This window comes from Rhineura floridana, chromosome 9, assembly GCF_030035675.1.
Source record: "Rhineura floridana isolate rRhiFlo1 chromosome 9, rRhiFlo1.hap2, whole genome shotgun sequence".
NCBI lineage: Eukaryota > Metazoa > Chordata > Lepidosauria > Squamata > Rhineuridae > Rhineura > Rhineura floridana.
Window position 1 is genome coordinate 24,517,105 of NC_084488.1, and position 14,574 is coordinate 24,531,678.

General features: G+C 39.8%; 1 protein-coding gene across 3 annotated transcripts in view; it reads left to right on the top strand.

Annotated features, from left to right (window-relative positions):
- The window catches only part of WDR19 (WD repeat domain 19), a 74,243-nt gene that overhangs the window by 13,973 nt on the left and 45,696 nt on the right, over nt 1-14,574 (top strand). For all 3 annotated transcript variants that reach the window (XM_061582976.1, XM_061582975.1, XM_061582977.1), the window contains exons 8-15: nt 1,426-1,538; nt 2,108-2,281; nt 4,308-4,378; nt 5,221-5,393; nt 5,490-5,604; nt 5,973-6,079; nt 6,492-6,614; nt 8,221-8,370. In XM_061582976.1, the coding sequence (XP_061438960.1) occupies nt 1,426-1,538; nt 2,108-2,281; nt 4,308-4,378; nt 5,221-5,393; nt 5,490-5,604; nt 5,973-6,079; nt 6,492-6,614; nt 8,221-8,370 (1,026 nt within the window). The remainder of the gene's footprint in view (nt 1-1,425; nt 1,539-2,107; nt 2,282-4,307; nt 4,379-5,220; nt 5,394-5,489; nt 5,605-5,972; nt 6,080-6,491; nt 6,615-8,220; nt 8,371-14,574) is intronic.

Consider the following 14,574-nt stretch of genomic DNA (forward strand, 5'->3'; position numbering starts at 1 on the left):
TGTTGCAGTAAGCTGTGGCTTGTGGTTATTTATTTATTTATTTTATTTTATTAATTAATTTGTATCCCGCCCTTCCTCCCAGCAGGAGCCCAGGGTGGCAAACAAAGCACCAAAAAACTTTAAAACTTCATAAAACAGATCTTGAAATACATGAATACAAAACAGCATTAAAAACAATTTAAAAAGCAACCTTAAAAGGGCTAAAACATTATTAAAAAACACATTAAATGGTTAGTCGCTCTGCTTGCACTAGGGAAGAAATATGGCCCTAGTATGCTGCTTGTTTACAGTAAGCTATGGCTTATTCCTTACTGTGTTGTCTGAATGCACCAGTTGTCCTGTTCTCATTGGGTTCCTTAAGGAGGTGAAAGACTCCCCAGCAAAAACACAAGTGAGGGCAGCACAAGAGTGGTATCCAGAGTCAGTCCAAAGTCAGAGTCCAGACTCTACCTTAAAACAAAGGGGGTCAGGCTAGAATCAGTGTCAGAAGCTAAGCAGTCTGTAAGCAACACAGGTAAAGGGCAAAGCAAGAGAAATATCCAGGGTCCACAGGTAATCTTGAGACAGGTCAGATACAGAGCTAGTGTATAGATATTGTTCCAGCAGCCCTTCCAGCCTGGCACTGGGGGTTTTATGTTGGAGCTGCTGAATCGCATCCCAAACCTCAGCTGATTTCCATTGATCACCTGTAGCCAGACCTTTATTCCCAAGGTGTCCGGGTCTGTAGTCAGGCACTCCTCCAGATGGGCCGGGTCTCCATCTGGCATTGGAGGCAATGCCTTTGGCTCAGGGGCTAATCAGTCTCAATGTCAGAGGCCGAACTTGGGGTGCAGACGGCCCATCCTGGGCCTTGTCATAGGACACTGGCCCCTCACCCTCAAGTGGAGCCTGACCCAAGTCTTCCTCTGATGAGGACTCCCTGTCTGGGACCTGACACCAGGGTATTGGTGTTTATTTACAATGCAAGACACCATTCATCATTCAGCCAAGTTCTCTCCTAACTATGGTTTGCAAGCCCACTTCAGGTCCCGAGTAAGAAGGAACTATGATTAGTATTAATCATGGTTGCAGTTGGTCTAGATGTAACACTAAACTATGGTTAAGAAGGACAAGGAGAGGAAGTGGGAATTTGCACTGACAATGGGAGTATAATTCTTAAGAGACTGGCAGTGTTATGTCTGTACCAAATCCTTGCATAATGCCATTGAGACAGTTCCCTCACAATTTTTGCTGCATTGGACGTTACTTAAATATCAAAAGCATTGACAAGAGTTAAAGGTATGTTAGAACAAAATAAACTACTCTTCCTCATTTTTAGGAGGAGTCTGGTCCTATCATTTCTAACTAGACCTTGAACATGATTCTAAAGGACAGTCGAGTGCAGGTCTCATTCAAAATATTGTTTTTATTTTTCCTTTTTTTCAGGTGTGCATTGTCGTTGCTCAGAAAACACTGTATTTTTATAATTTCAAAGATCCAGATAACCCAATTGAACTGGCATTTCAGCAGCGCTATGGGAACATTGTGGCTTATAAATGGTAAAGCAACTCACCACAATAGTCAGATGGCATGTGAGAGGGTGCTCTAGCTTTATAATTGCATCTAGACAAGCTGCAGCAATAAATAACAGAGAATCTTCTTATGACATAACTTTCCCTGTGAAAGCCCACTTCAGCAATCCACAAAAGCTTATGCTGTAATAAATTGCTTCTAGGTGCATTTTGCATTATTGTTTTAGTCAAGGAGGTTTGAATACTTTATAGCAGGGGTGGAGAAGCTGTGGCTCTCCAGATGCTGCTGGACTACAACTTCCATCATCCCTGAGACCATTGGTCATGTTGGCTGAGGCTGATGGCAGCTGAAGTCCAAGGGGTTCCCCATACCTGTTTTGTAGACTACAAAGGCAGTGCTCTTAAAAAGAGAATTAAATGCATTTATTCCACTGTTTCCTAATAGCTTAATTCTGAGATAACAACATATGGATTTCTATGAACACTCCCACTTTTTTCTCCAAACTCACAAATTTGGGATTGCCACCTCAATTCATATTTCTTTCACCAGCCGTGTTGCTTGAATACTTCTGATTATATTACTGAAATCTTTACAGGTATGGCGATAATTACATTATGATAGGGTTCTCACTTGGCTTTTTTGTGGTGATTTCTACACATGTTCGAGAGATTGGTCATGAGATTTTTCAAGCTTCTGATCATAAAGATAACCTGACCAGCATTGCGATCTCGCAGTCATTAAACAAAGCTGCATCGTGTGGAGATAACTGGTGAGTTGTCATGTTTTCATATGAGGCCCTTAATGTTCCAAATATCACAAAGAAAGCGTTAATATAGATCTTTGACTGAAAATGCTGTCATAGAACATTTTGAATCCATATTAAGACATTAGCACTTTGATCAAGAGATCTGTTTGGTCTCTGATGGATATAGGGATCTTGCGTCTGTAGATGTGCTGCCATGTTTATTCCAAGGGAGAGAGTGAATCAATGTATAAAAAGTAATATACACACACCTGTTGGATTCCCTCACTGAAAGAATGGAGACGAGAGATTCATGCACACGCTGGTATTCCCAGGCTTGGAACAATTGCTGGCGTGGAGCGCTTACCAATGATCCCAAATGCCATGAAGTTCTAACATGCACATTGAATTCTGCACAAGTAGGGTCTTGCTCTGCTCCAGCCTTCCCCAATGTGGTGTCTTTCATATGTTGTTTGCATCATCCCATTGGCCATGGTGGTTGTTGGACTGATGGGAGTTGTAGTTTAACATCTGGGGGGCACTGGTTTGGGAAAGGCTGCTTTCGGCATCAGAGACTTACCATCATGATGTCCTATTCTGTAGATTTCTGGAGTACTCTGATTTAAGGTTCTCATTCTGAACAGAAATATTTTAGTTGATATAACATGATACAGTTTTCAGTGGCAAGTGCCATTATTTCCCTGTCTCAGATGTTTCTGAATTAGGAGTGGCCTGTGCTGCTCTGTCACAGCTTGGTTCTGTGAGGTTGCTTCCTCAAGGATTGCACCAGTACAGTTTTGATTATTGACTGGAAAGTATCCAGTTTCAGCCCTTTTCTTAACAGTCATTGTGCCTTTAGAATATTCCAAACCAAACATGGGCTTGATTTCATATTGCATATTTTAGCATATACTGTACAAACAGAACTAATTTAAATATAATATCCAGGCTAAATATAATGTGCATGACTGTGTACTTTTTTTGGCAAAGTGAAAAGATTGGCTCTGAGTGCTATTGTACTTCATATACAATCAAATTTTATTTCTAGAATGTAGTTCTTCACAATTTATTTCTGTGATTATACTATTCATATTGTTGCTGATTAGATTTGTATTCCACCCTTCAACCAGAAGGTTCCCAAGGTTGTGCATGAGAGTCTATTAAATTACACTGATCAATAAAAAACCCCAAACCAACAATGTATAAAACAGATATTCAAAAAGCAAAATATCAATATATCAAAACTTGCAAGATCCAAACTATCAAGCAACAGACTGGGTCTTGCATCAGTTTCCATAGACCTTAGAAAACAAGCACGTCGTCTTCTGATGCCAAAAATAGATAAAAGTAGCAGGCAGCCTCACCCTAATGGGGAGGGAGTTTCACATCCAGTGTGCCACAATGGAGAAAGCCCTGCTCCATGCAGCCACACCATGGACTGCAGGTTTCAACTGAATTATGAGCAGGACCTTTCCTGCAGATCTTAATGCATGGGCTGGCAGGTAATAGGGGAGGCAGTCCTACAGATACTTGGGTCTTGAGACATGTAGAACTTTATAGACCAAAATCAGCACCTTGAATTTACCCAGTAGCAAACAGGCAACCAGTGCAAATCTTTAAGGATAGGTGTCACGTGACCCCATTTTACAGCACCAATCAACCTGCCTGCCACATTCTGCACCAGCTCTAGCTTCCAGACCATCTTCAAGGGCAGCTCCACATAGAAAACATTGCAATACCCTAAATGAGAGGTTACCAGAGCATGTAGTAGCATTGCTAAACTATCCCAGTCCAGAGAGGATTGTAGCTGACAAATCAGCTGGGATTGGGCACAGCTGCTGTTTGCCACAGCAGTCACCTGTGCTTCTAGTGACAGTGATAACCCCAAGAACACCCCAGGCCAAGATCCTGCTCCTTCAGCAGGAGTGCAGCTCTATCCAGAACAGGCTATTTACCCAAGTCTCAGACCCAGGAACTACTCATCAACAGTACCTCCATTTTATTATGTAGTCTATGGTAAATAATGAAGAAAGTGATTTTGCTTCTGTTTTAGCATCAAGATTCATGACCTGTCAGATTTGAATGAAATGTATGCAATAATAAACCTAGAGGATGAAAATAAAGGTATGACAACTTCCAAATCTACTTGACAGCTTGACAAATCATGTAAGACAGATTTTTTATTTACATTAGCAACTTGTTTATGTACAGAAATGTGATGCAGTAGCTAAAGTTTTAGGATTGGATAACAAGATCCAGGTTCAGACCCTTTCTCAGCCATGCTGTAAATGATCTTAATGTAGCCAGTGATTCTCTTAAAACAATTTTCCACACCTGGCTTTGGAGAATTTCAATTGAGCAGTGGCAAGCTTTGTTCTCACATGCACCCTCCTCCTTTGTGAAAGTTTAGAAAGATTATACATTTCTGCTTCCAGTTAGTTGTAAATAATAGTTTGCTGTTTGAATGTGCCAAACTATGGTTTACTCAAACCATAATTTGCCCACAGATCCTTGGGAAGTGGAAACTTTTTATCTCTTCCCATTAAGAGTGAAGGAAAGGAGAGAGAGAGTATTGAAGCCCAATTCTTGCTGCTGGCTCTCAGACTAGCTTTCCTCACAGGGTTGCGGAAAGGATTAAATGAGATAACACAATGTAAGTTGCCCTGTGCTTCTTGAAGGAATAGAAATGTTGCTAATATGATAATTGTCTTTTAAATAATTATAAATATCCCCAAGATTTAGGAACATAGTGGGCTAGCAACTTAAATAAGGAATTAAAAATAAATAAGGGTATATGGTGTTATGTATGACATTATGCTAATCTGATACAGGTAGGTTACTTTTTCAGTCACAGAAGTGTGCAAAAATGTTTGTTCATGATCAAATTATTGTCCTGCAAAATTTTTGTTGCTTCTTGGATTTCCAAGACCAAGTATAATTTTTACAAAACCTCATTGATATTTTAGGTCTAGATCAGTTATCATGGACAGATGATGGACAACTGCTGGCAGTGTCTACAAAACGAGGAACTATCCATGTCTTCTTGACAAAACTTCCCATTCTTGGAGACACGTACAGCACACGGATTGCATACCTCACCTCACTTCTTGAAGTTACTGTAGCCAACCACATTGAAAGTGTATAGTACTTCATTCATTTTAAAGTTTAATTAAGTGTAACATTTTGTTTTATTATAAGCAGTCCTCAGCAAAAGTGGTATGGTCTGTCTTGACAGGAGCTACCAATTACAGTTTCTGTGGAAGTTGAGCCCAACTTTGTTGCTATAGGTCATTATCACTTGGCTGTGGGCATGAATAACCGGGCATGGTTTTATGTTCTTGGAGAGAGCAGTAAGTATATCTCTAGTTCCATTATTCCACACTGAAGTAACATTACTGTATTTTTAACTGTTCATTTTATAACATGTTTGTAAGTTTATTGCTTCAAGTCATACCCTTTTGTACCATAACAGCTAGTTATATTTCTTACAAGACATCACAATGCTCACAGTTTAGTCATTGGAAAAATAAGATGGAACAATTATTATTATTGGGATTGTGAGATAAAGATAGAGCATTTCATCTTCAAGTGAGCCAAATAGCCCAGATGTTAACAATTTGATTCCAAAGTTCCAAATGTTTAGAAGTAGTATAAACTGCCAAGGACCTGTTCAAAAGAGAAAGATAATCACAATAAGTTTCCATTCAACATTTTGCAGGTGTGAAAAAGCTCAAGGACATGGAATATCTAGGAACGGTAGCTAGTATGTGCCTTAATTCGGACTATGCTGCTGCACTTTTTGAGGGTAAAGTTCAGTTGCATATGGTAAGTATATTAGGCATTTTGAACTCCCAAGAGTCACCTGAACTGCTAGAATAAAACTGGGCCAGAAACCTACATGCTATTTGATGATGAGCTTGGTCTAAATGAAAAGTCAAATTACAGTTTTCAAACAAATTTCGCCGCCGTTATGGGAGAACAAGAAGCTAAATATACCGGTGAGTTTAGTATCAGGCAACTGAAGGGCAAAAAGTTATAGATCCCTACATAGTAAACAATTGGTTTGAAAAGTCCTCTTCAGATTTGTGGTTGCTGGTGGTGGTTGGTAAGAAATAAAAGAATGAGACTGAGATGGATACAGGATGTGGCTAACTTCCTTAATTTCAAATTATGTGCTGGTAAAGTCTGTTCAGTTCTTACTGCTGATAAGAAACTTTGATTTGCTGTATTATTTTAGATAGAAAGTGAACGCTCAAATACTCAGGAAGAGCGGGAAACTAGACTCTTCCCAGATGAAGATGATAAAAGTAAAATTTTGTGCCATGCTTTAACCAGTGATTTCCTCATCTATGGGACTGATGTAAGTATTTGTCTGTTTCAAACTTCATGTCATCTTAGTTGTATAAAATGTTAATTATTAAGAATATCCGTCATGTTTTTGTGCATGTACATTTCATTACATTCCTAGGTTCTACTTAGCATTCTGTTATGAACAGACAAACCAAGTGAGATACAGTGGGAGGAAAAAGGAGCAGAAGAAAAAAGCAAAATCTATGCCCCCTCCTTCTACTATTCTGCTGCTTCTGGTCATTCCATCTCTTTCCCCCATCCCCATCCATCTTCTTCCTTCTCTCCCCAAATTGCCCAGCTCCCTACAACTATAACTCATTTTCTTCCTTCCCTTGCCCATCCCTCTCTCTGATCATCATCTCCTCTAGTGTCTTCACTGGAGCTGGGTTGAGAAAAAGGAAGTGGCTGACTGTTGAAAGATGCCCTTTGGAGTCCTGCATTTGCAGTAAACTTCAGTAGGCACTGATACTTTGGAATTCCCTCCTCTTAAATATTAGACAGGCACCACCTCTGTTATTTTTTTCAGCACTTACTGAAGTCCTTCTTCTTTCAACAAGACTTTTAAGTAGAGACCTTATCTCAATCTGCACCTGTGGTGGAATTACTTTTTAAGATTTTTTTAAAGCTATTTTTTTAAGATTTAAGATGTTTTGTTTTAATATGTTTTAAAGTCTTTTGTTTTTAATATATTTTACAGTGCTTTTAGTGTTTGCCACCCTGGGTTCTTCTGGGAGGAAGGGTGGGATATAAACTTAATAAACAAACAAACCTACCTACCTAGTGGTGTCTTTCAGGAAGCAGCACTTCTTTTCTTCCAGCTAACAACATATAGGAGAGGGGTAAAAGGAGTCTTGTAGCCTTTCTTTTCCACTCTTGATCTTTTCAGCAGTGAAGGGTCAGATATTCCCCCTGCCGCTCACTGCTGCAAGAATTCTCAGTAGCGATTGAGCACCAAAGGAGTATGCCCTGTGACATGGACCCTTAAAGTCCAATTTCAAGGGCTCCCCTCCCCAGGATCATAATAGACGGTGAAGAGGAGCTCACCTTCCTTCTCTACTGAATGTATCTTTGTGAAAAGCTGGAGGATAGGGTCTTTGAAGGTGCGTATCCCTTAAGCCCAGATTCCCACCTGCCCTCAGATCTTTTGGGGAGTGAAGGCAAAGATCCCCATTACCAGTGAAAGGATTTTTTTTGTGGGTCAGCAGTAGCAGGAGGGAGGACTCAAAGTTGGTCCACCCAGATATAATTTCCCCATCTTCTAATCCTTGCACCTGTGTACTGCCATCTGTCATGAGGAAAGTGTTCCTCTCCAACCTTTATCCATATCTGATCTGAAAGTGGGCTGTTCCAAATCCACCTGCCTAATATGTTTCTACAAGGGTAGGGAATCTCTTTTTTTACTGAGGTCCTCTCTCCATTTAACCCCCTGGACTAGTTAAAGCAATCCATTTTATTAATATAGGGAGTGATTTCAATGAAGAACTTGTAATTGTTACTTTGTAGGTTTTTATGTCAAACATCTTGCTAGTCAGGTTGTCTAGATAGCCTACTTCAACTCCAAATGCATTAGTTTAAGTTCTAACATTACTGTTATGACCTTTTTTGTTGTTTATTAGACTGGTGTTATTCGCTATTTTTACATTGAAGACTGGCAGTATGTGAATGAGTATCGCCATTCTGTCAGTGTGAGAAAAATCTTCCCAGATCCCAATGGATCCAGATTAGTTTTCATTGATGACAAAAGCGATGGATTTGTTTACTGTCCTGTAAGTTATTCCATTTCACTTAAAGGTATAATTATGTGCTGCAATCTTCATATTTCCCCCTTACAGTCTTTTGCTTTTTTCTCATTTGTATTATTTATGTATGTATGTATTATTACATACATATCCTACCTTGGCAAGGTGACATACATGGTTCTCTCCCCTCCTCATTTAATCCCCACAACAATCCTGTGAGGTAAGTTAGGCTGAGAGGCAATGACTGGCCCAAGGTCACCCAGTGAGCTTCATGAATGAGTGGGGATTTGAACCCTGGTGTGTAATGCCCATTAGAGTTGTTCTCTGGTTATGCTTCACTTGCTTTAAACCCTTCCAAGTACTGTGGGAGACTTCCACACACTGCCCTGCCCAGTGTGACTAGGTTCAGATGCTATTCTGTCATGGTTGATGATGACTGGAGAGCATGTAATGTCATGGTTGGTATCAGTTGGATAGCATGTAATGCATTACCTACCTACCTGCCCCACTGCTCATTTTCTTCACTATCCCTTCCCATAAGTCTCGAATGAAACCAACAAGATGGGGGGGAGGTCTTGCCAAATTCACTTTGCTTTTAAGTTTTAATTTAAATTATTTCTATGAGCAGAATAGAGAGAGTGAGTGAGTACATTTATGGGGAAACCATGTGAAATTAACAAAACTTTTCTCTGACTTTGCCAGTTTCATTGGAGCTTAGAGTGAAGGAAAAGGCCAAGGCAAAAATGTTCACATTGAGAGAAAAGAGGAGGAATCAAATAAGAAAGCTATACCTGTTAATAGTAACCAAAGAGAGATTTCTGTACTAAGAAGCAGGGCTGTGGAGTCGGTATGTCAAACCTCCAACTCCTCTATTTTTGTACTGTCCGACTCAGACTCCTTCATAAATGGCAAATGTATATTAATTTTTCTACTGTCTGACTCTGACTCCTTCATAAATGGCAAATGTATATTAATGTATTAATAGTAACAAATTAATATTAAAATATTAATTTTATTTTGATGTTGGAGTCCACCCAAAATTGCTTCTGACTCCGACTCCACAGCCCTGCTAAGAAGAAGCGTTAAAATTGGCGGAGGGAGGGAGGGGATAAACCATTTCCAAATCTGTACAACTTCTTAAAAAATCTTAGGTAAAGGATTAAAAATGCACTTCAGATAGAACACATCTGCTAACAAGTGATACAAAAGTATAGGAAGATAGAAATGCATTTTATTACCATGCAGGAAAAGGTAGATTTACAATAACGTTGCCAGGTCAGAAGCATCCCAAACCCTGAGATTTCAGGGGCGGGCTGTAATGATGCCACAGGGCTGGGCCCTAGTGATGTCATTAAGCATGATACATTAAGCATCAACCACAGTTGTTTGGAGCATAAAATTCAAACAAAAACATTTATCTGATTGGAAATTAAGATAGAAATCTTAGCTAAAAGATAGAGCCTGGGTAGGGAACATTTAATCAAGCCTACTTGCTTCTGGCAAGAAGGGTTTAAGTGCCTTCAGGCCGGGCCAGTCACCAGAAGGTCACTGTAGGAAGAAAGGAGCCTAGTGTTGTGGAGATGTTAGATGGGAGCACGTAGGAGTAAAGATGGATGCCCCTGAAGGCTGCCATTCTAAACACACTTACTAAGCTCCATAAAACTCAATAGGACTTAGTTCTGAGTAGATACAGTTTGAATTGTGCTGTTAATAAAGCTTGACTACGGATCCTCTGCAAAGATATCAATGTCCAAGTAGGGTTGGCAGCCCCTACCTGGAATGCCGTGCCTGTACCTTTTAACGTGGCTGCTCCAAACTTCTTTACAAATTTGACCCTTCACTTCAGAAAGAGGTTGAAGAAATGAGTAAGAGTAAGAAGATTCTCTACCCTTTTCTGTCTACCTTGTGGGCTGCTGTAAACTCAGTTTGACAGCCAACCCAATTCCAGTGAATAATAATTGACAGAGAGAAAACACACATGGTTTGATCTACCTTCACAGACAGCAGCTTGGGAACAACAACAATTGCAGCCATGCTGCCCAGTATGTGAATTGTCTTTTACCACTATTGGGCAAGAAACCGGCATGCAAACAACAAGGTGCATGATGAGTGGGATTAAGGGGGTTGAGCTGAGTGCATGGAACCACTTTTGTTGCTTCTATGGATGTAAGAGAGTGAGGTTAAAGGTAAATGAAATGCAAACAGAAAAAGAAAAACAAAAGACGGTGATTTCCTAAATGCAATACCTGTCAGCTCTTCACTGAGACAGCAGTGTCGGTGGGGGTGCAGGCAGGGCTGGAGATTCCTTGGTAATTGCCAGGCCGTAAGTCCTCAGCCGGCAGCTTGGCTATAAATCTGCCAGGCTAGCAAGGAGGAAGCAAGATAAGGGCAGAGGCCGTTCAAAGCTTACGTGCCAAGCCAGAAATCCAGAAGAGACATCAGTGAAGGTCTGGGTCTAGTTTGCCGAGAGATCAGTCCAAGTCAAGGTTCAGGGGATAGGAAGACACACAGTGGTCACGCCTGACGTTGTAGTCAGCAACAAGCTGAAGCCAAGGTTTGACTTTTAAGGAGCAGGTTTGTCAGCAGGTGTGAGCCATCAGCGTTTTGGCCTTAAGTGGACAGGCCTGCCCCTCTTCTGCCTGACCTTCTGTTGTCTACGTTCTGCAGGTGAGGGGGGAGTATCCTGTTCACTGTCTGCGTCTGGCTGAAGGGCTTCAGCTGTGTCTGGGGTGCTCTGCAGCTGAGGGGGAGAAGGAGCTGGGTTCTCAGGAGTTTCCTCCATTTCTCCTTCTGGGTCTGCTGCTTCTGGGTCTGCTGCTGTTACTCCTGAGTCATCCTCGTCTGATGAGTCCTCTGACGGGGCCATGACAATACCATACCAACCACAACAAAATTCCTGTGAGTAAAGCAGAAAACTCAGCATCCCACAACCAGTCGGGATTCATAACCAAAAACCAAAACTAAAAAAATCCTGGCAGCCAGTCATCCAAGGTCACAGAAATTCCCATGCAGCACAACCTAGATTTTAACATCATTGCTTTTAGATTTTAATGTTATTGTATTGATGTGTCATTTTGTGCTATTTTGCTTATTTTGTACATTGCCAGAGTTGACTGGTTAGCCAGCCAGATGGGCGACTAAGAAATCCAATAAATAAATCCAATAAATAAACAAACCTGACTTGGGGGCTGCAGTTAGTGCAGAATGCTGGGGCGTGATTGCTGACAAGAGTAATAGCCAATCAGCACATAAAACCTCTGCACTGGTTGCCAATTTGCTACCAGGCCAAGTTAAAGGTGTGCTCTCCATGTTACAGGTGCCACATAGTACTTGTTCTGCTCTTGTAAGAAATCAGTCCTTTAGTGTGGCAGCACCTATGCTTTGGAACTCCCTGCCTATTGACATTAGTCAAACACCTTCATTGTACTCTTGTCAGCACCTGCTAAAACCATTTTTGTTTAGGTAAGCTTACCTAGGCAGGTAGAAGCTATTGTGTTTTTTATCTGTTTAATTCATTGTTGGTTTTATTAGTTTGACTGTTTTTAAATACCTGTCTTTAACTGTTTTGGCCAGTAATTTTATTGTTTTAATTCCTTCTGTAAGCCGCTTTGAGATTTTTAACAATATAGCGGTATATAAATGTTGTAAATAAAATACATAAATAAATTTTGAAGTCATTGTGGCCCTTAGGTCTCTTTCCACTTTTAGGAACAAAGGAATCTGCCTTCTGCTGACTTATGCCATTTGATACCATCTAGCTCAGTACTGATGACATGGACTAGCACTGGCTCTCCAGGATTCCAGGCAATAGCCTTTCCAGAAATTGAATTTTGGACCTTTGCATGCAAAGCATATGCCCTGCTAGTGAGCTACAGCCCTTCCCCTGTTTAAAAAAGTATCTTTTAAAACTGTTCTTTTCAATTCACTAATGAATGCACAGCTTACTAGGGCAGATCCACATCATTCATTTAAAGGACATTAAACACACATTTGAAGCACATGAATCCCAACACAGAATCATGGGGTTTTTTAAGGGTAGTGGGAACAATAACTGTGAGGGGGAAACTATACTTCCCAGGATTCTTTAGGGGAAGTCATGCACTTTCAAAGCGAGTTGGATGTGTTTTAAATGCATTGTATGGATCTACTTAATAAATTTTGCCTGCATATGAATCATTTTAATTAATGTTCTTAAATGAAAATGAGCTATAAAGTGTACTGGGTGACCATGGGCTACTCACCATCTCTCAGCCTAATTTGCCCCTCAGGATGAAAACAACAGAGGGGAACTATGACCACCAAAGGAAGAAGGGCACACTTAAAATGAAGAGGAAATAATAATGTACAAGCATAGTGTGAAATCAAATACTTATCGGGACATAGTATGAAGAAATATTTATATAAGCATGATTGCCAAAGATGTTTATTTACACAACCTGTAAATATATTTGTAGAGCAATCCTATGATTATTTACTCAGAAGCAAGTCCCTATGTATTCAATGGGACTTGCACAGGGAAGCTTGCACAGAACTGTAGCCTCAAGTGATAAAGAACACTCGCCCAACACAAAATTCAGAATCATGCCACTTTCAGCTGTTTTGCAACTATTTATTCTTTGTATGGTTATTGGATTTTGTTGTTGTTATGTGCCTTCAAGTCAGTTTCGACTTATGGTGACCCTATCAATCAACAGCCTCCAATAGCATATGTTATAAACCACCCTGTTCAGAGCTTGTAAGTTCAGGTCTGTGGCTTCCTTTATGGAATCATTCCATCTCTTTTTTGGCCTTCCTCTTTTTCTACTCCCTTCTGTTTTCCCCAGCATTATTGTCTTTTCTAGTGAATCATGTCTTCTCATTATGTGTTCAAACTATGATAACTCAGTTTTATCATTTTAGCTTCTAATGATATATTGGATTTTAAAGGGATTTATTTCTTGTTGTGAGCTGCCTTGGTTTCCAATCGGCAATCCTATCTCACAGTGTTGTTGGGAAGACTACACACACATGCACACGCATGCGCAAGATGTAAAAATACATAGACCCCATATAATAGTTTATTGTCAAAACCAGTTTGCCATTGCAGAACATTTTTTAAAAAATAAAAATAAAATCAGTATTAGTTTCCTACATAATAAAAGCAGTGATACCAATGTAAGCCCTGCCTAATTGATTTCCAACACAAGCACAATCCTTTGGTATGTTCACTCAAAAGCACCATTAATTTACAGTACAATCCTAACCATGTCTACTCAAAAGTAAGTTCTATTGAATTCAGTGGGTTTTACTCTGGATATGTGGGATTAGCATTACAGCTTTACTCCCAGAAAAGCAAGTATTGGATTAAAGCTTCATATTGGGGAGGTTTTCAAAACATTGCCCTCTTCAACAGTCCAGGAAAATATAAGCTTGTTTGACTCTTGCACACAAGAGAAAAAAACACTTTTGGTACTGTTGAATGCCATAAACTTACTCAATTTATGAGATTTTCAGATAAACAAGAAAAAACAAACATTTTTACCTTTGGAATGGGGTCTAGGTACTGCCTGGAGGTCCAGAAATCCCTTGTAAGTCATAAGCCTGACTTCACTTATTGGCTACAAACCTGAAACTGTGGGGTTAGAGCAGCCAACTAAGAGATCATTTCACAGAAGTTGTGGGAGGGCAGCTGATGTTTTGGTGTATATCTCGTGAACCAGACCACCTAGAAACTTAACTTTTTTAAAAAATGAAAGCTGAGAGTCCAGAGATTAAGCTGGCTCACCCGGAGAGAACCCCAAAAATCCGGAGTCTCCAGACGAAAACTAGACATCTGGCAACCCTAATTTACAATAGATTTAAAAAAGATATAAATGTATTTAAATTCCTTTCTTTCACAAAAATAGGCTTCTCGCACACCTACAATAAGAGAGGAAAGCACTTTATGTGGCATTTCTGAAATCTGTTATAGATTTCTTAGTCTTTTATGAGCTTCTTCTAGAACAATATTTTTAACAATGTTTTAAACCTTTTTTAAGATCTCTTCAAAGCTTTTAAAAATGTTTTTAAAGTTTTTTTAATGTATTTTAAAGTCTATTTTTATGATGTTTTAAAGTGTTTTTAGTGCTTTTGTTTGCCACCCTGGGTTCCTGCTGGGAGGAAGGGTGGGATATAAATCAAATAATAACCTACCTACCTGTAGGAACATTATAGATGTGTAAAAATCACAATTGATTGCTCTGAAATAAATGC